The 22,457-nt window shown below is 60.9% G+C and overlaps 3 protein-coding genes across 3 annotated transcripts; 1 reads left to right on the forward strand and 2 right to left on the reverse strand.

Moving 5' to 3' along the window:
- Positions 1-3,653: 3,653 nt before the first annotated feature.
- Ccdc96 (coiled-coil domain containing 96) lies at positions 3,654-5,126 on the reverse strand. Its single transcript, XM_048364144.1, has 2 exons — positions 4,803-5,126; positions 3,654-4,724 (listed from the first exon to the last, which is right to left on the reverse strand). The coding sequence occupies exons 1-2, from the start codon at positions 5,124-5,126 to the stop codon at positions 3,654-3,656; spliced, it is 1,395 nt and encodes a 464-aa protein (XP_048220101.1).
- Positions 5,127-5,793: 667 nt separating this feature from the next.
- On the forward strand, positions 5,794-15,063 carry Tada2b (transcriptional adaptor 2B). Its single transcript, XM_048364534.1, has 2 exons — positions 5,794-6,086; positions 12,016-15,063. The coding sequence occupies exons 1-2, from the start codon at positions 5,817-5,819 to the stop codon at positions 13,006-13,008; spliced, it is 1,263 nt and encodes a 420-aa protein (XP_048220491.1). The 5' UTR covers positions 5,794-5,816; the 3' UTR covers positions 13,009-15,063.
- A 1,486-nt stretch (positions 15,064-16,549) lies between these two features.
- Positions 16,550-22,083, reverse strand: Grpel1 (GrpE like 1, mitochondrial). Its single transcript, XM_048364457.1, has 4 exons — positions 21,987-22,083; positions 18,735-18,897; positions 18,026-18,107; positions 16,550-17,920 (listed from the first exon to the last, which is right to left on the reverse strand). Exons 1-4 carry the CDS (start codon positions 22,046-22,048, stop codon positions 17,574-17,576), a joined length of 654 nt encoding a protein of 217 aa, XP_048220414.1. The 5' UTR covers positions 22,049-22,083; the 3' UTR covers positions 16,550-17,573.
- Positions 22,084-22,457: the final 374 nt, after the last annotated feature.

A 22,457-nucleotide genomic window follows, 5' to 3' on the forward strand; every position in this document is an offset into this window, starting at 1 on the left:
CTGCTCTCACGACGGGCGCTGCATCAGGTACGGGGGGCGCACCCTTTCATTTCACCTCCGCGGCGGTTCCCCGGCCACGGGACACCGAAGTGGTCACTCAGTCCCTCGTGGCAGGGTGGGCCTGGGACCCTGCCTTGCCCTCTCGGGGTCACGTCTGCTTGGAGCTTCGCTGTACGTCTGATCTCTTCCCAGGTGCCCGGCCTGGGGTGCCGCCTGGTTCTGCCTCCCGGTGACCCCTGTGTTGTAGGCACTTGCCCTGCCCCGGTGCTCACAAAGGCACCGTGGGAGCTGGCGCTGTGCCCGCCGCACGTGTGGGAGCGGGGGGCGCTGGCCGCTCCAGGCCCGGCCTCCAGCTGAGCTGTTGGGAGGAGCCTGGCCAGCAGAGGGCAGCCTTCGAGCCAGGGCCCGTGGAGAGCTTGGACTTGGGGAGGGAATTGGATTTGCTTTGCAGGGTCCCAGATCAGTCCCTTGCCATCCTACCTAGGAAGCTGGGGAAGGGCCTGGCCATTGGAGAGGCCTCAGCACCACGTAGCTCCTCTCTGCCCTGCCAGTACTGCCCTCTGCCCCTACAACCAGCTTGCTCCCCTGGGTGGGGCCACACAGAGCCCTGTCTCCGTGGACCAGCTGCCAAAGCCTCATTTCCCAGTGTGCCCAGGCCTTCTGGGAAGCAGCCTTCTTCCCCACTGTGACAACAAAGAAGTCCCCCATGCACTCGGAACCCTCACTGTGGCCCAGCCCCCTGGTCTGCCTTAGTCGTTGCTTCTGAAGCACCTTGTCCCTTCTGGAGCACTTGGGAGAAACCCAGAAAGAAACCAAACTTGGAGCCAGCCGTTGCCACCTGGAAAATGTTCTGATGTTCTCTGTCTCGTCGTCTTTTTTTCTGTAGCCGGAGGTCAAGAGGTCTCAACCATAGCCCGGGGGCTTGTAAAGATTAATTTTAAAAAGCCAAGAGGTTGAGGGGCTGGGGATATGGCCTAGTGGCAAGAATGCTTGCCTCCTATACACGAGGCCCTGGGTTCAATTCCCCAGTACCACATATAGAGAAAATGGCCAGAAGCGGCGCTGTGGCTCAAGTGGTAGAGTGTTGGCCTTGAGCAAAAAAGAAGCCAGGGACAGTGCTCAGGCCCTGAGTCCAAGCCCCAGGACTGGCCACAAAAAACCCAGAACATTCCCATAGGCAGCTAGACTCAGGCCTTTCCCGTGGAAACTTTCAATGTCTTACTGAAAGTTGTGAATTTAAAAAATGAGCCATGTTTGACAGTCCCAGCACTTGGGAGACAGGCAGGAAGATCACAAATTCAAGACCAGGCAGACACAGCAAGACCCTGTCTCAAAAAAATAAATAAATAGGGGCTGGGGATATGGCCTAGTGGCAAGAGTGCCTGCCTCGGATACACGAGGCCCTAGGTTCGATTCCCCAGCACCACATATACAGAAAACGGCCAGAAGCGGCGCTGTGGCTCAAGTGGCAGAGTGCTAGCCTTGAGCGGGAAGAAGCCAGGGACAGTGCTCAGGCCCTGAGTCCAAGGCCCAGGACTGGCCAAAAAATAAATAAATAAATAAATAAATAAAATCTACCCAATTAAATAGAAGCCCATTGTATATTTGTAACTACATAAAAGCACCCAAAGAATAAATAGTTTCCACATGGTTTTTTCCTCCAGTCAGTTTCGCTATTTTGCAAATGAGCAGTTGAGCCCTGGGAGCAGGAAGTTCCCTGCAGTCTTGTGGGCCTGGACCTACATGGTGTCCTTGTGGCTTTTGGATAAAATGTAAGAAGAGTCTGTCAGCTCAAGGTTGGGAAATGTAGCATGATGCCAGTGGTTCGTGCCTGTAATCCTAGCCACTCAGGAAGCTGACATCTGCGAATCGCAGTTCAAAGCCAGCCTGGGCAGGAAAACCCATGAGACTCATCACCAATTAACCAGCAAAAAGTTGAAAGGGGAGCTGTGGCTCAAGTGGTAGTGTGTTAGCCTTGAACAAAAATGGTCAAGGACAATGCCAGGCCCTGAGTTACAGTGCTAGGGCTGGCGCGCACACAGACACAGAGTCATTAAGGTATGCACATATTTAGTTATTTAAATTTTTAAAAAACCCAGAGGCTTCTTTCAAGGGCCGAAGTCACCTGGGTCCCAGCAGAGCTGCATGGGCTCTGGACTCACCACTCCCAAATTATCTGCAAGTTTATGCAGACAGGCATTAGCCCTGATATTTTGTGGACAGCCTCCCATACTAGTGGCAAAAACACATTATAGCGGCAGGTGAACATATTTGCACTTGCAGAATTAAAAAAAAATCTCAAGTGTGCTAAGTCACCCAAAATGATTCCCTTTTACTGTGGAAAAGTGTTTTCTTTCCCATGCATGCTTTTGCTCTTTTGGAAAAATAAAAGCATAGCTCTAGTTTCATATACTGTTTGGCTCAAATGTGTTTGGGCCCAGTCTCTTGGCTTGATGGACCGCATCCATCATAGTATACTTGGCCTTTGCTTTTCGCACAGGGAGAATCTTAGTTCCAGGGTTTGCTTGGGCGGGGGGGGGGGGTTCGGGAGGGGTGTCTTTACTCAACATGATGGCAACCCACCTGCCTTGCTCCGCTGTGCTGCCCTCCTGCTCCTGCCCATTTATTTCATCTCTCTCCTCCCGCGATCATTTTCTAATCCAGTATAGAGGCTGCTTAGTGACTGGCCTATCACAGGCATTCAAACCACACTTCTCTTCAGAAAATGAGTATGCCTGGGATGGATTAGTGCCCTAGCCCTGCCACTGGTGTGCTGGCCACCAGCCGTGATGGCCCCACAGGCTCCCTCCTAGGACCTCGGTGGTGTGGGAAGGGGGTCACGAGAACCAGTGGCTGTGGACAGCACAGCAGTGCGGCCCCGGGAGCAGGGTGCTCGGGCTCCGGCATGCTCTTCCCTAGCCAGCGTGCCGCTCTTCCCCCCGGGACCTGACTGGCAGTCCACGCAGGAGCGTCTTCTAAGCGCAGAAACTGTGGCTGAGAGCCCTGAGCCTGCCAAGTCGGAGTGTCAGCCCTCTTCCTTGCTCATCTCTCCTTTCCTGCCTTATATCACTCTAGAAACTAGTTCTTGTTACTTACGATCCGAGATCAAGGGGACTAGTGAGCTTCTGATTGAGACAGCGATTCAGGACTACATAGTTTAATAATTCCAAAGAGAATTTAATAGCTTACCGCAGAGGACTTTTTCTACATACTGCCGATTGGCTAGACTTCAAGCCCTCACTACGGAGGGAGGAACAGAACTCCTTAGTATCGAGTGCTCCTTAGGGATGGAGGAACAGTACTCCTTAGTATCGAGTGCTCCTTAGGGATGGAGGAACAGTACTCCTTGGTATTAAGTGCTTGAAATGACAGAATTGCTCGGCTTTAGGACAACCTGACAGCTTTTTGTGAGAAGTTGGTTACCTCAATCACCTGGTTTTGTCTAGACCTGGTGTGCTTAATTGCATATTTTGCTAGCCCAGTTCTGTGCTAAACACTAATCTGGAAGCTGAAAACCAATGAGATTTAAAAAAAAACAAAACAAAACATTTCCATCCCAAGTGCCTGCCCGCAACAGGGAGCGCACGGAGCGGAGTGGACCGTCTGCGGAGGTGGCCGGCGCCTGGGCTCTGCTGGCCCTCCTGGCCAGCGGGTCACGAGCGGAGGAAGGCCTTGGCCTCGCGGATCTTGTGCCTCACGCCTTTGCAGGACAGCGTGAGGCCCGCGTGGTGGCGCTTCAGGGACTCCAGGCGCCGGTTGAGCATCTCAGTCTGGTCCACCTTTGCTTCCAGATCCCGGAGGAGGGATTTCTTCCCCAGGAGCCCGCTCCTCTGGCTGAGCTTGATGTTGTCGGTCCGCAGGCTGTCTCGGGCCTGCTTGGTCCGGGTCAGGATGTCCCTTCCGAGGGACACCTGGGACTCGATTTCCAGGAGCTGTGTCTTTTTGCACGCATTCTCCATGTCGATGTAGTGCAGCTTTTCCTTCACGTGCGTGATGGTCTGCACGTTGGTGGTCACCTTGTTGCGCAGCTTCAACAGCTCCTCGTTGCGCTCCTCCACCTTCTCGTTGAAGGTCTGGTTCTCGATCTTGAGCTGCTCGAAGTCGATGAGCAGCAGGCCCTCCGACAGGTCCTCCTGGGCCCTCATCCTGGTTTGGAAGTGCGTCAGGCTCTGCTTCAGCTGCACGTTCTCCAGCCGCACGGCGCTCATCTCCTTCTCCTTCCGGTCCTCCAGCGCCTGGATCTGCTCCACCTCCCGCAGGGCGGCCTGGCGCCCGCCCCGCAGGCGGCAGCTGCCCATCACCTGCAGCACCACTTGCTTCTTGAGCGCCTGGAAGCGGCGCCACTCCTTCTCCACCCGGGCCAGCTTGTCCTGGCACTGCTGCTTCAGCTGGCCCACCTCCTGCTGGTACCACACCAGGTCGTCCGCCTCCTGCTTCTTCAGCTCCTCCAGGATAGCCAGGTAGTGCAGGTAGGCCTGCTCCTTCTCGGGGGCCTCGGGCTCGGCCGCCTTCTCGGGCGTCTCGGCCGCCTCCAGGCCCTTCTTCTTGCGCAGGGACTCGCAGATGCGGTGCTGCAGGAAGGCGTTGTAGCGCCGGTAGCGGTTGCGCTCCATCAGCAGGATGTGGTACTGGTCCAGGAGCTCGCGGCGGAGCTGCTGCTCCTGCTGCCTCTTCTCCTCCTCCGACCACTCCTCGTCCTCGGCGGCCGCCACGGAGCGCCGGCCCTGGCCCGGGGCCGTCCCCGGCACGCCGGCCCGGTCCTCCTCCTCCTCCTCCTCCTCTTCCTCCTCCTCCTCCTCGGCCTCCTCGCCGCGCTTGGGCGCCTCCGGGGCGGCCTCCTCGGCGATGGTGGTCAGCGGCAGGGAGCCCCGCGGGTACGCGTCCGTCTCCCGCTCCGCCTCGGCGGCGGCGGCGGGCTCGGCCGGCTCCTCGGCCCCGGCTCCGTCCAGCCGGGCCTCGCTCCGGGCCTCGGAGGCCGCCGGGCTCTCGGCGGCGCCCTCCTCCGCCGCGGGCTCCGGCTCCGGCTCCGCAGCGTCCTCCCGCATCTGGTGGTCGGAGGCCCGGGTCGTGCCCAGGCTTTCCTCATCTCCGCTGTCGTCCTCGGAGTGGTCCGAGCGGTCGTCCATCTCTCCGCCCCGCCAGGCCCCGGGCCGCGGGCCGCGGCCGGTGGCTGTTAGGTTTCCCGGGGCAACCGGCGGCGCGCACGGTAGGCGCCGCGATTGGCCCGGCGCTCTTCCCGACGCCCGGCCCCCTTCTCCCCGCCTGCCGGAAACGGCCGACCAATAGGAGGAGGCCGTCGGGCGGCGTGCGAGGATGATTGGACGCCAGCGCGGGCTCGCGCGGCGGGAGGCGGGGCCCTCCGGCTCGACTTCCGGCCCGAGCGTGGCCTTCTGCCAGACCTGGGGCGGAGCGATGCGGCTCGCCGGGCGGCCCGGGCGGCCGGCGCGGGCTCAGCGCGCAGGCGCAGAGCGGCCGGCCGTGGCCCCGGGCGGGGACGCGCGCCCGGCGCCTGCGCGATGCGGCGGAGCGGCGACGGCGGCAGCGGCGGCGGCGGCGGCGGCGCTGGCGGCGGCGGCGGCGGCGGCGGCGGCGGCGGCCGGGCCGGGCCGGAGGGCGCCTGCGTGCTGAGGCGGGACGCGGCCCGGCAGGCCGGCGCGGGCGGCGCCTGGGCGGGGGTGGCCGTGGCGGCGGCGGCGGCGGCGGCGGGCGGCGGCACGGGCGCGACGGGCCCGGCGAGCGGCGGCGGGGCGCTGACGGCCGGAGGCGCGGCGGCGGCGGCGGCGGCGGCGGGCCGGGCGGCGGGCGAGCGGGGAAAGATGGCGGAGCTCGGTAAGAAGTACTGCGTGTACTGCCTGGCCGAGGTGAGCCCGCTGCGCTTCCGCTGCACCGAGTGCCAGGACATCGAGCTGTGCCCCGAGTGCTTCTCGGCCGGCGCCGAGATCGGCCACCACCGCCGCTACCACGGCTACCAGCTGGTGGACGGCGGCCGCTTCACGCTCTGGGGGCCCGAGGCCGAGGGCGGCTGGACCAGCCGCGAGGAGCAGCTGCTGCTGGACGCCATCGAGCAGTTCGGCTTCGGCAACTGGGTGAGCGCGGGCGGCCCGGGGAGGGGAGGGCCTGGCGGGCCGGGCCCCGCGCGCGGGGGGCGGGGGGGGGCGGTGCGCCCCGTCACCTCCGACCCCTGACCCCGCGCCCTCCGCCCGGCCCCCGGAGAGCCCTCCGCAGGCGGGCGCCCGGCCACGCCGCCCCCGCCGGTGTCCCCACGCCGGGCGGGATTGGCTTTGGCCGGGGGCCCCCGGGCGCCCACCTCCCCGTGGGTCGCGGTGCCTTGTTTGTCCTCGGTCCCCACGAGCCGTCAGTTGCCTGCCAGGGAGGGGGACCCGGTCAGTCCCACCGGATGGATTCCAGGGGTCCGGCAGTGCCAGGCCCTCCTAGGGTAGGAGGAAGGCCGTGGTTCCGTAGCCGTCCCCAGGAGCTGCCTTTCCACGCCTCCCCGGCGTGAGGAGGGAGAGCTCTGTTCGCACTGTCGCAGTCTAGGGTCCGTGGGATCCTGGACTTGGTTAGAAGTAGGGAAGCAGCCCAGGACCCTCGCCTTTGCAGAGGGTTCCACAGGTACGCCAGGACCCTGCTTCCCCAGCCCTTCCCTACCTCCCCGGCCTCTGCGACCAGCCTCCTGGGCCCATCTGCGGCCCTGGGATTGCCAACACCGGTCACCTTGGAATCTTCGTTCTCCCGACTTCTTACCTAATCACGGCATCGATCACCACCCCCCAAACCACAGCCACACCTTGCTTGTAAATGCCACTTACCAACTGCAGCACAGCTGAGGAGAGGGGCCCGAGGGAGAGACACCCTGGGCCATCTTAGGACCGTTGCCCTACAGCTTGGCTCTGGTTCCATTCTGAGCGTGTGGCCCGATACAGGCACACTGAGGGTGCCCTTAGTGGGGCCACTGTGGTGCTGGGACCATTGTGTGCGTCCTTTATGTGGCACAGTAGCCTGTTGCTCTTAGTGTGCAGTGGGAAGGCATCAACGGCAAGGATCCAAGCTTCCTGTCCCGGATTCCACAGCTCCACGTGTGGCAGCACCAGGCTTGACCGCAGGCCCGCGTGACCGACACCTGGGCCCACCACCACAATGAGAGCATTAAGTCATGGGGGTTGAGGCCGCAGCTCGCGGCGCTGCTGGAGGCTGGGAAGGCTTTTCTGGGGCTGGAGCCTGAGCTGCTGTGCTGAGGTTCGGGGGGGTGGGGATCCCCTGGATGGGGGCATGCGCTGGGAAGTCTGTGGCCTGTGGGAGGAGGCAGTGGGGCTCTGAGGACAGCAGTATAAAGGGAGACTGTGGTGTTCCGGCTGCAGATGCAGATGGTGAGAGACGACCTTGGGGTTGCAGTGCCTCCTGTGGGAGGCCGAGTGGGGAGAGGGGGCACTGCTGAAGCCTGGCACCGAGACCTAGGGCCCGGAGGGAACGGCGTGTTGCTGGTTACATAATGGGAGGGTTTGGGGGTAGGGAGCGTGGCCAAGGTCTGGCACTCGTGTGCCTGCATGTGTGGCAACAAGAGAAAGGGGACTTTGGCCTGGAGGCAGTGACCCCAGGCCTGCGGGTGCCGCAAGCACTCAGGCCGCCGGTGCTCCGTGGGGCCTGCGGGCTTCTGAACAGCACAGGCGCACATGAGTGTTTTTTGTTTTTGTTTTTGCCAGTCCTGGCCCTTGAACTCAGGGCCTGAGCACTGTCCCTGGCTTCTTTTTGCTCAAGGCTAGCACTCTGCCACTTGAGCCACAGCGCCACTTCTGGCCATTTTCTATCTACGTGGTACTGAGGAATCAAACCCAGGGCTTTATGTATACAAGGCGAGCACTCTTGCCACTAGGCCCTGTTCCCAGCCCAAGGCGTGCGTGTTTTTAGGACAGTTTGCCTCCATCCCTTCGTTGCTTGGCTCTAGGGACAGGGAACGTCACTGGGGAGGAGTTTAGTCCAGCTGCTCTGCAGGGCGGCCAGGGGCCCTGGGGCAGTGGAGCTCAGCGGTGGAGGTGGTGGGATCCGCAAGGAAACCACAGTGCAGGGCCTCCTGCCTGGGTCTGGGAGATGTCACGGGCAGTGGTTTTGCCTTGCCACTTGACAGTTGACACCTGCAGGCTGGTGGCACGTGGTGTGCAGGTCCGTCGAGAGGCGTGTGCTCGGCAGTGCCAGTGGGCCTCCCCGCCCCTGTTGGGGGGCCTCAGAAGGCTGTGCGGAGGCAAAGGCAGCATGGAAGAGGAGTGTGGCGTGGGGGACCGCAGGCGGGGGAGGGTGGCAGAGGTGGCGGATGAGCCTGTGTGACGTGAGCTCACGGTTGGAATTGCTGCCGGTCCTCACTCGCTCGCCTCTCCATGCCGCCCACCCCCGAGCAGGCCCTTCACCTTGTGAATGACCGGAAGTGAACCCGGCCCCGGTCTCTGACTCCACCATGCAGAGGTGGGCCTGGCCACTGAGCCGGCCCCTCTGTGGTAAGGTGGAAAGGGTCCCCCCCTCGTCACCAGGGCAGGAGGCGCTCGTGCTGGCAAAGGGCTGGACAGCCAGCCCCCACACCTGGCCTGTGGGGATTGTGGGCGTGGCTTGGGTGGGGGGGTGGAGCGGGACAGAGGCTGGGTGGGGAGAGCAGGGGCGGCCCCGCTGCGCGCCGTGTGTGGGGAAGCCCGGCGAGCTCCCGCTGGGGAGCGGTAGCCACACCTGCGGCAGGAGGCGCCCGTCTGGGCAGCCGCAGGGGCTGCGTCTTGAGTACCATCCCCGGGCCAGTGCCACCCACCAGGCCTCTCCTGAGGGGACACTGCAGCTGGGCACTCTTTTTCTTTTTTGCTAGGCTTGGGGCTGGAACTGGAGGCCTGGGCACTCGCTGAGCTTCTTTGTGCGCAAGGCCAGCACCCTGCCCCGGGAGCCACGGGGCCACGTCCATGGGGCAGGGCTTTCTTAAATGCCCGCGCCACTTAAACACCTCTGTTACTTTCTGTTTAAGACATTGGGCTTTTTTTATTTGGGTAAAACCTAGGTGACAAAATATGGCACAAATGGGGCTGGGAATGTGGCCTGTGGCAAGAGTGCTTGCCTCGTACACATGAAGCCCTGGATTCGATTCCTCAGCACCACATATACAGAAAATGGCCAGAAGTGACGCTGTGGCTCAAGTGGCAGAGTGCTAGCCTTGAGCAAGAAGAAGCCAGGGACAGTGCTCAGGCCCTGAGTGCAAGGCCCAGGACTGGCAAAAAAAAAAAAAAAAAAAGCACTTTATCAAAGTATGGCACAAAGTACTAAGTACTAATAATCGTGTAGCACTAAGTACTAGTGATTTTTTTTTTGGTGGTGCTGGGGTTTGAGTTCAGGTGCTCCTGTGACGGGTGCCTTGACACTGAGCTGCACTTCTTTGTACATGTGTGCATTCACGTTTTGCAGCCGTCCCCATCATGTACCTCTAGAAATTTGCCATTTTCTCAACTGATATTCTGTCTTCATTAAATAATACCTCTCCACCCTTCTCTCCCAGGCCCCGCCCTCCTTCCTGTCTCTGAATCCAGTGACTGGTGACATTATGAGCTGAATCACGCAGTATTTGCTTTCACTCGGCACCATGTTCTCCAGGTTCAGCCAGGTTGTAGCAGGTGTCAGGATTTCTCTTTAGTGATCTAGTAGCATTCTATTGCTTGGACACCCCTCATCCGGTCCCCATTGGTGGCCAGCCCCGCTACAGCGAACAGTGCTGCATTGGAGTTGGGGCGCTCGGGTTCCGCGGGCATTGCTTCAGTGGGGGGCTAGAAAAGGAATCGCCGGGTGTCCTCTCCGCTTCCCTGAGGAGAAGGGCTCTCTCCCATCCTTTAGAACGTTTGTGGTGGGTTTTATTTCCTGCCTCTCCTCCTTGGCTGCTGGCCCGTCAGGTGCCAGCTGCTTCCAGGAAAGGTGGCCTTTGTTGGCATCTGCCCTTTTTGAGGCTCATTCATTTGAGGAAAAGAGATGTAGTGACGCAGAGACGCAGCACAGGCCCAGACCGCTGCGGGAAGGAAGCCCGCCCCGGCCCCGCGTTTCATCCTCTCCCGTAGCTCAGGGTCCGGGTGCCTTGGGTGATGGAGGCCGGCGGTGGCCCGGGTGGCGGTGTGGCTCCGTGGCCCGGTGTGTTCTGCAGGGCCCCGCCAGCGTGGACGCTCAGCGCTCGCTCCACGGCCCTGCCCGTCCCGGGGGGGGGGGGGGTAGGGGCCCTGCCTGGGCTGCGTGTTTCCCCGGCCTCTTCCGCGCTTGCAGCGTTCAAACCTATCTGATGTGGGGCCCGGCCAGCGCTGTTCCTCACCCAGAAGACGGGAGGAGCCGCCATGCTGCGCTCGGGGCGCCTTCTGGGGCCTGGCCTGTGAGCCTGCCTGGTATTTTAATCGTGAGCTGCTAACCCACGGGGAGAAAGGACCAGCAGCCCTAGGAAGGGGCGTGGTGATGGGGCCCGGCACGCGGAAGGCCTCCCGGGAGGACGGGGTCCTGCAGGGCGCACACAGGTGGGGGGCGCTCAGCAGGGGCAGGCGTGGCTGATGAGCGCCCAGGCTGTGCGCGCGCCCACACAGCTGAGGCAGGCGTGGGGCTCACGGTGCGCCCGCGGCACGCGCTCGGCGGGCCTGGAGGCCGGGGTCTGGCCCCGCAGGGCGGCGGCCGCACGTCAGGCCTTGGGAGCAGTGCTCTTGAAGGTTCCCAGGGGAGCAGCTGCAGAGGATGCCGGAACAGGTAAGGGCGCTGTGCACACCCCCCGCCCCCCCCCCCGCAGAGGCCGCATCGGGGAGCTGGGGAGCAACCACTGCTGCCCCCCTGCCGCTGTGGTAGTGGGGATGTGGGCCCGGCCCTCGCCCACCCTGCCGCCTCTTCCTGCCCCAGGAGACGAAGGGCTGCCTCTTCGGGGGGAGGCTGAGGCTGCGCGGGCCGGAGCTGGCTGCGATTTGTGTTTGGTGTTGGTCACGTGTGGCTGAGAAAATCCAAGGTGATGGGAATCGTGGCGTTGTGAAAGGGGACCTGTGTGGAGTCTCCTCCTCTCTGCTGTAACTCACTTGGCTCCGAATGGTTCTCCAGGAGGCCTTGCAGCGGGCCCCGGCTGCCCTTGGCTCCCAGGGGTGACCCCACTCCGCAGCTCGCGGGGCAGCCTGGCCTGCAGGCCAGGCCATGTCCCTAGAGAGCCTGGCGGGGGAGCCGGCTCTGAGCCAGGCCTCGTCCCCTCCCACTGTGGCCACCCCTCACCAGAGGAGCTGTGTGAGCGACTGGCCCGGGGCGCAGGCCCAGCCGCTCTTGGGGGTCCGCAGCCAGCTGGAGCCGGCAGCGGGACAGCGTGTCCCTCCACTGCGGGCCCTGCCGGGGCTGGCGCAGGAGCCGCCACGCCACGCGGTGGCCGGGAGTGAGTGCGCGTTTGGGGAGTTGCTTTGTGAAGTGGCTTTAGTGGTTGACGTTGAGGAAGAGGCCTCTTGGCAGAAGGAAAAGCTCGAGGGAGGTTGACGGTTTCCTCCCTCAGTGGCCGGGCTTTGTGCGCGTCTCCCTGCAGGAGCGAATGCTGTCGCCGTGGCAGTGCTGCCGCGAGCTTCTTAGGTGTGGAATGTGTCACAAAGGAAGACCCTGCCAGCCCTGCAGACACAGCCAAGCAAGGGACCCGCCACCTCTCCCCGGGGCTCGCAGCATGGGGATGGGGCCCTTCTGTGATCAGGGCTCGCGTCACAGCCTCGCTCCCATAGACGCGTCTGAACGACACGTCCAGGCATAGTCTGCCCGCCCACGGCCTGGGATGAGCAGTTGGCAGCGGGCGCGTGCTCAGTAGCGAGCAGAGTGAGGTGCGGGGCGGCACTTGCACGGGGTGGGGGGGGGGCAGCTCCGGTGACCCGGGCAAGCAGCCGCTCGCTGGCCCCGCACCGCGTCCCCGCACCGCGTCGCTTCCTGCCATGCCGACGAGACGTTGTCCTTGGCGGGCGGAACGCCTTGTTCAGTGTTCCCGAGACTGGGTGACGGTAACGCCGGCCTTTGTCGTTGTAGGAGGACATGGCTGCGCACGTGGGGGCCTCCCGGACCCCCCAGGAGGTGATGGAGCACTACGTGAGCATGTATATCCACGGGAACCTGGGGAAAGCCTGCATCCCCGACACCATCCCCAACCGGGTGACGGACCACACCTGCCCCAGCGGGGGGCCCCTGTCGCCCAGCCTCACCACGCCGCTGCCCCCGCTGGACATCTCCGTGGCCGAGCAGCAGCAGCTGGGCTACATGCCCCTGCGCGACGACTACGAGATCGAGTACGACCAGGACGCCGAGACGCTCATCAGCGGGCTCTCGGTGAACTACGACGACGACGACGTGGAGATCGAGCTCAAGCGCGCCCACGTGGACATGTACGTGCGCAAGCTGAGGGAGCGCCAGCGCCGCAAGAACATCGCCCGCGACTACAACCTGGTGCCCGCCTTCCTGGGGAAGGAGCGGAAGGAGAAGGAGAAGGCGCCCAAGCGCAAGATCACCAAGGAGGAGAAGGAGCTGCGGCTGAAGCTGCGGCCCCTCTACCAGTTCATGTCGTGCAAGGAGTTCGACGACTTGTTTGAGAACATGCACAAGGAGAAGATGCTCCGAGCCAAAATCCGGGAGCTGCAGCGCTACCGGCGGAACGGGATCACCAAGATGGAGGAGTCGGCCGAGTACGAGGCCGCCCGGCACAAGCGGGAGCGGAGGAAGGAGAACAAAAACATGGCGGGCTCCAAGAGGGGAAAGGAGGACGGCAAGGACGGCGAGTTTGCGGCCATCGAGAACCTCCCTGGGTTCGAGCTCTTGTCGGACCGCGAGAAGGTGCTGTGCAGCTCCTTGAACTTGAGCCCCGCGCGCTACGTGACGGTGAAGACCATCATCATCAAGGACCACCTCCAGAAGAGGCAGGGCATCCCCTCCAAAAGCCGCCTGCCCAGCTACCTGGACAAGGTCCTCAAGAAGAGGATCCTCACCTTCCTCACGGAGAGCGGGTGGATAGCCAGGGACGCCTCCTGAGCCGCCCGCCCGGGCGCCCGCCACCCCTCGTCTCCAGGTATAAACGCTCTCAGTCCTCTGAAAGAAGCAATAGCAACCGCGGCCCGCCGCACCCCAGGGGAGGCCAGCACGTCTCCATTCTGACTTCGTCCTAGAAGTATCCTTTGAGGTGACGAACCGCCTTGTGTGTTCCGTGGCAGGGGCGGCGGGGACGGGCCCTGGCCGCCTTCCCTTCAGGTTTAGAAGTGGGTGCCAGGAGCTGCGCTTTTCGCCATCAGCTCTTTCCTGGCGACACAAGCTCTTCTCAGGCAAGTTGCTGCGGGTGCCCCTTTTCTGAGCCTGCTGCTGTCCCCCAGCCGACACCCCAACACAGCCCCGGCACGCGGCACTTTACCTGGAGGCCGGCCGTGCCCAGAGCCCACTGCTGTGGAGGCCAGAGACCACCACCAGGCCCACGCCCGCTGAGCCCCTGAAGAGGAAGAGCCCCTTGTTGGCACAGTGAGCATAGGATGCCCCTGCCTGGCGTGGCACGCACAGCCAGCCGCCCTGGGAAGGGCGGTGCCCTCCACGCCTTCTCGCATCCCAGGGGAAGGGACACCGGGCTGTCCCGGGGCCGCGTGGCTGCTGCACCTGTCAGGCGCCCTCCGTGGAAGACCCTGCTTTAGGACGCAAGGCTGGTGCCCGCGCTCCCAGCCTGGGTGCGGCTTCCTCAGGATTCTCATCCCTCTTGTAAATAGGACCGTGCTACCTAGCTAAGCAGAGGGCTCTGCTAGCTGGGCAGAGCCAGGGTCAGCCTGCGGGGGCTCTGGTGCGTAGGGGAGCACCCTGGCCGTGCCTTGGAGCCCGGTGCTGCTTCTGTTCACTGTCTTGAAACAGACCCAGAAACAACCTCCCAGCCCAGCTGGGCAGGAAAGCTTGTTTCTGGGGCTCCCTTTAAGGTCGTACATGGTACCTTCCTAAACTTGAGGAAGGCATTTGTCTTCCGGCTGCTCAGGGTTCTCCCGCCCAGACCCTGCTTTAGAGTCCTGGAGTGACCACAGACCCCACCCCCCTCCTGCTCTGCCAAGCTCGTCCTCCCTGTCCCCTAGGTACAAGAGCCTGTTGACCTCCCAGAATGTTGGGGCTTGACCTTACAGTGATGTTAAAGAAAATAGGAAAGAACAGAAAACCCGAACCTCATTCCAAGGATGACTTGACTCCGTGCCTTTTCATTCTACATCCTGTCCCCTAGGGTAAGCTTTTCAACATGAAGTACACTGAATATGGCTTTAGTTGTAGGGTGCAGCGTGAGCTGGCCAAGTGTCCCAACTGTCGGCTGGGCCCAGACAGCAGCGCAGTGGCCTCAGTTGTGAGAGCCAGCTCCACACCGCCCCCTGCCGGCGAAACTGCTTTGTGTCTTAGCAAGCGGCTCTCCGCGTGGGCTCCTGGGCACTTGTTAACGGCAGAACCAGGCCTCAGGCCTCAGGTTGTAAACTGGGAGGCCTCTGGGGTGAGGGCTGGCAGGCTGTTTTCAAGCTCTTCCCGTAGCTAAGGTTCAAGTTGGAGAACCACCGGCTTTAGTTGTCCTAGTGACACTTTTTTTTTTTTTTTTTTTTGTACCAGAGTCCTGGTTTGGTGAGGTTTTATGTTTAGTCTTATTTTTATATAAAATGACAGCCAGACCTCTATGGAAAGTGTGGACAGCAGAGGATCCCTGTAAATGTGTGGCCGGCAAATGAGACACTGCTTAAGCAGGCTCATGTGCATATCTCTGATGGTTTTTAAATGCCATAATGAATGTATAATTTATGTTGAAGTTTTAATATGCTGTTACAAGGGAAAAGTAATTTTAGGATTGGTTGCCTCTTCTTCCATCTGCTCTAGCTATTCTCGTCACGTTAGTCCTGGCTCCACCGTGAGCTACAGCCTGACGTGTCTGTATTTCATTCTCAGTCAGTTAATAGCATACCCTGTGGAACTAGGTCTTTTTGAAATGTAACTGTCTTTGAATCAAAAAGTTAGATAATTCTTCAACTCTTTGAAATAATGCTCTGGGAGGCGAACATTCTGAGAATGTATTAAAGATTGCAACTCTGACTACCATTTTTATTATCCTTTTACATATTAAACGAGTTGGGAAACGTGTGCGTGCTCCTTCTCCTGCTCCGCCGGCCCCACAGCCGGGCCCCGGCCCGCCCCCGGCCCCCGCCCCTGGCCCCCGGCCAGGGCACTGGCCAGTCCCCTCCCTGAAAGGAGCTGGTCCTCCGGACAAGGCCGCGCCCTCTAGGGAGTGGTGGGCATGGTGGCTGTCCACACTGGACAACCCGGCCTTGTTGCAGTCGTGCCGCTTCCAGTGGCTTGACTAGCACGCTGCTCACATGGCTGATTCCTGGTAGGAGAGTGTGCTAACTTGGCGTGGATGACTGAACCCTGTACAACAGCTCTGCCACGCTTCAACTAATAGTCATCCCTCAAGAGAGCTCCACTCGGACCCTGCAGTCTGAGCTCAAACCCCTTACAGAAAAGGACATGTACACACGCCCATGTCTCCTCAGCTACACCCATCTCTAGAGGTCTGTGATAGTTCACAGATGCCAGGTAGACTACTGTTCAGCCTGTACCCAGCTGCGGGTGGGGCTCCGGTACCCCGTGATGCCCATGCCCGTTACAGATGTCCCGTTTCCTCTGTGGACCTTGGGTCTGCAGCAGGCTAGCCTGTAGGCGAAGCCCAGGGTCACAGGGCTGAGGCCCCTGCTCTGCCACTGGAGTCGCCATCCCAGGCCCTTTCTGCTTTTGTTTTCCGTCTTGCACTTTGGCTTGATGCTCAGCTCCCACGCAGTTAGGATGACAGGTGGGCACCACCATGCCCAGCCCGTTCCCTGTCTTTACTGTGAAGTACATGGAGTTGGGAGCATGGCTCTTGCATTCCAGCAAGGCAGGAGGTTTTATTTATGATAGGTCACTCAGCGTTTTTCGTACCAGGGCTTGAACTTGGGGCACTCGCCTCACTGGGCTTTGCTGTCTCTACCACTTGAGCTGTGCCTCCCGCATGGCCTTTTGTTAACGGGAGGCGGAGTCCCAGGAGCCTGCAGCCCCAGCTGGCTTGGAATTGTGGTTCTGTAGCCCTCAGTCTCCTAAGTAGCTTGGGTCACAGATGTGAGCCACTGGCACTCAGCTAAACAGCCTTTTTAGTCAGTCATGGGGCTTGAACTCAGGGCCTAGGCACTGACTGTCCCTGAGCCACTTTTTTTTTTTTCCTGGTGGTTAATTGGAGATGAGAATCTCATAGACTTCCTTGCCTGGGTTGGCTTTGAACCAGTATCTTCAGATCTCAGCCTCCTGAGTAGCTAGGATCACAGGCCTCCAGCCTCACGCAGCTTTCTCTAAGCCTTAGACAGCCGCGTGAGGGCAGCCTTTAGCCTAGAAAGAGCTCCCAGTCAGACCTCTGGCTGCCCTGGCCTGTTGGGTCTGCTCTGCCCCCTGCTGGAGGGCAACTCTCCCAGCACGTGGGCACCCCGGGCCCTCGGCCATGTGCCTTCCGGGCTCACAGTCCACCGAAGGCCAAGAAACCACTACCATGAAGTAGGAAAACAAACACTGGGCTTTTAATCCTCTCCCACAAAACCTGAGACTTAGTAACAGTGAAAGTATACTGAGCGTGTCCTCTTCCTTAACCAGTCCACCTTAACCAGGAAGGGTTACACCCTGAGGCTGTGCTTGAGTACAGACTTAAACATGGAGACAGTAACACTGGAAACAGGAGCTGAGTCTGCCAAATTCAGTAGTTGGCAACATGAAGTTTTTAAAGTTAAGTATTCATTTCCTAGCTCCTATTCTTCTCAAGGGTCATACTGGGGTTTGAAAACTTCAGGCCTCGCACTTGCTAGGTAGGGATTTTCATTTCAACGATATCTTCTCTATCCAGTTTTGTCCTCTTTTGCTTAAGAAAATGAGGTCTCGTCATCTTGCTTGGGACCTAACACTGCAATCTTCCTACCTTTGCCTCCTAACTACTGGAATTCATGGGGAATGGGGAAGAGTATCTTTTGTCTGGGCTGGCCTTGAACTCCAAACTGCAGTCTCCTTGAAGAGCTGAGATCACCAGCATTAGCCACTGCACCTACTTGATTTTGTTTTGAGAGTCTTGTTACGTACTTAGCTCATGTGGGTCTGGAGTTAAGATCCGCCTGCCTCGGCCGCAGGCGTGCTGGTCCCAAGCCTTCCTAAGAACGTGCCCCCTCTGGCCTTTGCTTCAGAGGGGTCTGCACAGCCCTGCGGATGCAGGTGAGTTGTGGAGAACGCTGCCTATGCGCACCTGTGCAGCCAAACAGAATTCCCCAAGACCTTTTATTTGTGAGAATACTTTGCAATCACCCAGGTAGAGCGGATACAGTGTTACCCACGGTTCTCCACAAGCCCCTCAGCAATCTCTGGAAGCCTGTGAAGCCTATTATACAGAACGTGTGCTGCTAAGACCCAGTGACCCGGCTCCCCCCGCCTGTGCAGGGGCTCCAGCCTCCTCACAAGGCTGGCAAAGGCCAAACACCGTCACTGCCAAGAACTAGGAAGTTATATAGCAAGTGATCAAGAGAGTCCAGAGGCGGTGGCTACGCGCCCTTCACCACCCCCACCAGGGCAGGCCTCAGGGTGCGCCCGTGCAGCTTGTACCCGACCTTGCTAACCAGCGCCACCGTGCCCGGCTCTTTCCCCTCCACGGGCGTGTGGAATAAGGCCTCGTGTTCGTAAGGGTCAAACTTGGCTCCCGCAGGGTCCAGCCTGAGCAAGCCGTGCTTCGTGAACACCTTCTGAATCTGGACCTCAGTCATCACCAGCCCCTCGTACAGGCTCTTGAGGTGAGGGTTGTCGTCTCGGATCTCTTCCTTCGGAACACTCTGGGTCGCCTTCTCCAGAATGTCAGCCACCTCCAGCAAGTCCTTGCAGAAGCCCTGGATGCCTAAAGCCAGCCAGAGAAGACGGTTTGCACACCCCACGGCGAGGGCAGCAGGGCTGCTCGTCCGTCCAGGTCCTGCCCGGCCCCGACACCGTCCCCACGCATTACCGTATAACTTGGCGTCCTCCACCAACTTTTGACTCCTCTGTCGTAAGTTCTCAGTATCCGCCAAGGCGCGCTTGTATTTTTCCTAAGGAAAGAAAAATGTATATGAATTAAAACTGGAAAAATTTCTTAGGAAAGCCACCCTGACATAGAGATGCTTCTGTAATAAACTCCAAGCCCAACTACGAATACAATCTGTCATTTTGAGATTTTGCCCCAGCCAAGACAGCGTAAGGGCGCGTGCGTAAGGGCGCGTGCGGTCAGCAGGCCGCGGCGCCGCCTCCTGCCCCTCTGGGACGGTCAGGGCTGCCCCGGAGGCCCCGTGGGGGCTCAGTCTGGCCAGCTCTCTTCCCCACATGTCCCTGCAGGCACCCCATGTCCCGAGGGCCCCTGCGGAATGTGTGCGGTGTGACTGGGTACCTCCGGCAGCTCGGCTCTCAGGAGGGCGCAGGCCGCGCGGTGGGGGCCGGGCCTCCTGGAACACCCCCCCTTTCCTTGTGGTGTTGGTATGTCCTCGGGACTGGCGAGGACAGCGCCAGCACACAGGTCCAGGGCACTGCGCCCCCTCCCCAGAAGCCTGCGCGCCGCGCTGCTGCCCAAGCCCAGCCAGCCTCTCGCCGGCCCCTGCCGTCCCAAGCGCTCCTCACAGGCGAACACTCGCACCCCAGGAGCTGCCCACTGGAGCCGGCGGGCCCGTCCCGCCCGTCCGCACCGTCGTCTCTCTCAGCTGCTCCTCCAGCTTCGCCTTCTCTTCCAGAAGAACCCTGTCTGTGGAAGGCGGCTCTGTCTTCTGCTCGCTGTGGCCGCTGTCGTCCTCCAGGTTCTGGCCGTTGTTCTTCTGCTTCGTGGCTGTGCACAGCAACCGAGGAGAGGGCCTGTGTGCAGAAAGGGACACGTCGCGCGCCGCACAGGGACTGCTGCTTGGCACGTGGAGTAGGAGTAACATCAGAGGGTCGGCGATGGCTTTGGAAGAGAAAAGATTTCTCTCCAGAGGGAAGGGGCAAAATGTATACCCTGTATCTACTGCACTGAAGCAAACCTGCCTAACACATCCTGGTAAGCAACAGACCCTACGGGAGGCAGTGACAAACAGCCCCCGTGTACAGCAGGCGGGACCACTAGGGTGTGTAAACATACTGTGACCCTCACACAACCACGAGGTCACCTAACTGGACAGAGGCAGAGCCTTTACTGGCATGGCTAACAAGGCAGACGAGGACAGATCCTGACCACAAAGGGCTCACCGTCATGCAAAAAAGGCAAGCTGCTGCCCCGGGTACCGTGACACATGCCTGCGATCTCAGCAAGTTGGGAGGTCGAGGTCAGGAAGATGCAGTTTGAGGCTGACCCTGGTAAAAGCTAGCAAGAGGACATCTTAAGCCAGGCCGGCCACCGTAAAAAAAAACACACAAAAAAAAGAGATCTTATCCCAAAACTAAACCAAGAAAGAACTAGAGAGGTGTCTCAATTGGCAGAGGGCCTGCTTAGCAAGTGCGAGGCCCTAAGTTCAAACCCTGCATCACACAACACCAAGGTGTCAACCCTCGAAAGCCCCCGTGTGGGGCTGTAAAGCTGCCAAGAGGAGGAAGTGGGAAGCTTGGGGCGCTGCGTATTTAGAGGCGTGGCCTAGACGGTGGACCAGCTGCAGGCCACCTTCTTGCCTCGGCCTTCTGATGCGGGGTGCTGGGATTGCTGGTGTGCCCGCGTGTGCTAGGCCCCACAAAGGACTCTGCAGGACAGGGCAAGTTAGGGTAGAGCGGGTGGCAGTGACTTACCTCAGAAACATGAGCTATATATACAGGAGAACTATCAAGTACTCTAGGACAAACCCTAGGAACGATTTAAGGTATTATCCAATCTGATCTCTAATGAAAGGGTCAAGCCTCCAAGTCATTAGTGACCATCTCAAAACTCACTTGTCTTCATCAGATGTCCAATTAGAAGCAACTACATTCAACTTTCTTCCCAGCTTTAAGAAAACGGGTTCAGTTAAAGCAAAGGAATCAGAACACAGAACACACATAATGCTTCCACACCACTCCACTTAAGGTGGAAATGGATCACCAGTGAGGGGACCAACCGCTGCTCCCAAAACCCAGGAACGGCTCAGCTGCGAAAGACCGGAGCCACACAGCCACCTTTTGGATGCCTTAGAGTGCTTCATCAAGAAAGGTAACTCAGGGGCTGGGGATATGGCCTAGTGGCAAGAGCGCTTGCCTCGGATACACGAGGCCCTAGGTTCGATTCCCCAGCACCACATATACAGAAAACGGCCAGAAGCGGCGCTGTGGCTCAAGTGGCGGAGTGCTAGCCTTGAGCGGCAAGAAGCCAGGGACAGTGCTCAGGCCCGGAGTCCAAGGCCCAGGACTGGCCAAAAAAAAAAAAAGAAAGGTAACTCAGAGAGAAAGTCATGCCTCACTCACCTCGTGACAGGCCTGAGGAAAACCTCCAGTCCTGCCACACACAGGCACACGTTCCCTGGGACATCACACAAGCTACTGTGGCTAGGATGTCACTAAGCTGCCACGCGTGCCACTGGCGACCGGAATTCATGCCACGTGATGACTGCCCAGAGAGAGCCTGTTTTTCTGGTTTTATTTTTATTTTTTTGCCAATCCTGGCCCTTGAACTCAGGGCCTGAGCACTGTCCCTGGCTTCTTTTGCTCAAGGCTAGCACTCTGCCACTTGAGCCACAGCGCCCCTTCTGGTCTTTTTTATATAGGAATCAAACCTAGGTCTTCATGTATAAGAGGCGAGCGCTCTTGCCACTGGGCCATATTCCCAGCCCTAGATCCTGTTTTATGAAGGTAAACTCAAGTCCAGCATCTGTGCTTACACTTTCTCGGCCATAGGAAGGAAGAGAAGAAGCCCATGTGGTCGGCTGTGGTGAGGGAGAAACAATGACTTTTATGACCTTTTCACTTTGGTGGTCGGTGCCAGCCGGGGGGGGGGGGGGGGGGTGGTTGACAGTCACTGCCTTCCTGCGGGCCACCAGGTCAGCTGTGCTGGGCCAAAGGGTCTGGCAGCAGCGCACGGTGTGGGACGGCACGCACGAGGACCCCTGCTGCAGAGGACCCAGGAAACCTCCCGTGGCCACAGCGCCCACGATGCCGACTTGGCCGCCACTTTCCGGGCAGCCAATCCCAAGTGCAAAACGCAAACGACTAGAGCACAAGGCCTCGTGGCCCAGTATTCCGCGAGGCTGGCTGCTTCTGAGCTCTGTTTGCTCTGGGTCGCCTCTCCGTCCTGTTCCCTAGAGGAGAGCTCTGCCCGGCCAGCCCGGACGGGGCGGGCGAGGCAGCTTCTTCCTGGCCTAAGCCCAGCGCTCCGTCTACCCAGCTCCGGCCCCAGGTTTCTGCTGCACCAGAACGGCCCGGCCGTGAGGGCCCCTGGCCCTCGCCACCGGGTCTGCTCTGGTCTCCCGTAGCCGGGACGGCGGGGGCGGCGTGGAAAAGCCCCGCCGGCGCACACGGAATTTCCCCAGGCCGGCCGGGCCTGGGCCGCGCGGGGCCGTCACGAGCGCCTGCCCCGTGCAGGTCACGCCCGGCGGGGCTCGGCCTCGGGAGTGACCTTGGCCGGGTCTCCGGCGGCCCTGCCCCGCCGGTCTCCAAGCGCAGAGGCAGGGGCGGCGGCGGGGCCCCCGAGCGCGGCGGAACCATCGCCGCCCGGCGCCCCGGCCCCGGCCCGCGCTTCCGGTCCGGACGGCCATGCTCCTCCGGTCCCGGGCCCCGAGGGGGCCAGGCGGGCGCAGCCGGGCGCGCAGCGGGCCCCGGGGACGCCGGCTCCGGGGACGGGGCCCGCACGGCCCGCACCCTGCGGCGGGGGCGGCGGGCTCGGCGCTGCGGGCCCAGGACGAAGCCCCGGGACGGTCCGCGTCCCGCGCCGAGGAGGGCCCGGGGCTTTCCCGGAAGAGCCGGGGCGGGAGAGGGGGCCACGTCCCCGCGGAGGGGCGCGGCGCCCTTACCTGAGCGACAACGCCAGAGCCGGCAGGCAGCGCCGCGCCGCCCTGACGCACCGGGCCGCCATCGCCGCCGCCACCTCCGTCCGGGCGCCCGCACCGCGCACGCGCGGGGACCCCGCGCCGACGCCCCTCCCGCCGCGCCTTCCCGGCCAATCCGGGGCCCCTTTTCTGTGATGGACGGACAAGAGTCACGAGTCATTACGAATCACAACGGAGTACAAGTCTTCCCCCGCCCTCCGGTGGGCGGAGCCTCAGGCTTCCGGGCGCCCGGACGGGGAGGTGAAAGGTGAAGGGAGCAGGGGGAGGAGCGTCGCTGTGGGCGGGACGAGGCCAGGGAGGAACCAATGGCTAGGGAGGGTTTGGGGGCGTGCCCGGTGTGCTGGGGCGGGGCCTTCCTGGCCGGCGTGCTGCGGGGAGAAGGCGGCGTGGATGCGGGTTGGCCGCGGGAGTGTGGGGACGTGCTTCCCCTCGGGC

Source organism: Perognathus longimembris, chromosome 16 (genome assembly GCF_023159225.1).
Source record: "Perognathus longimembris pacificus isolate PPM17 chromosome 16, ASM2315922v1, whole genome shotgun sequence".
In the NCBI taxonomy this organism is placed as follows: domain Eukaryota; kingdom Metazoa; phylum Chordata; class Mammalia; order Rodentia; family Heteromyidae; genus Perognathus; species Perognathus longimembris.

Coding starts and splice junctions, on each gene's coding strand:
- Ccdc96 (XM_048364144.1), bottom strand. CDS start 5,126: ATGGACGACCGCTCGGACCACTCCGAGGACGACAGCGGAGATGAGGAA. Junction 4,725..4,802: donor CGCCCAAGCGCGGCGAGGAG/GCCGAGGAGGAG, acceptor GCCCCGGGCCAG/GGCCGGCGCTCCGTGGCGGC.
- Tada2b (XM_048364534.1), top strand. CDS start 5,817: ATGGCGGAGCTCGGTAAGAAGTACTGCGTGTACTGCCTGGCCGAGGTG. Junction 6,087..12,015: donor AGTTCGGCTTCGGCAACTGG/GTGAGCGCGGGC, acceptor TTGTCGTTGTAG/GAGGACATGGCTGCGCACGT.
- Grpel1 (XM_048364457.1), bottom strand. CDS start 22,048: ATGGCGGCCCGGTGCGTCAGGGCGGCGCGGCGCTGCCTGCCGGCTCTG. Junction 18,108..18,734: donor AGCAGCTGAGAGAGACGACG/GTGCGGACGGGC, acceptor TTCTTTCCTTAG/GAAAAATACAAGCGCGCCTT. Junction 17,921..18,025: donor GGAGGACGCCAAGTTATACG/GTAATGCGTGGG, acceptor GGCTGGCTTTAG/GCATCCAGGGCTTCTGCAAG.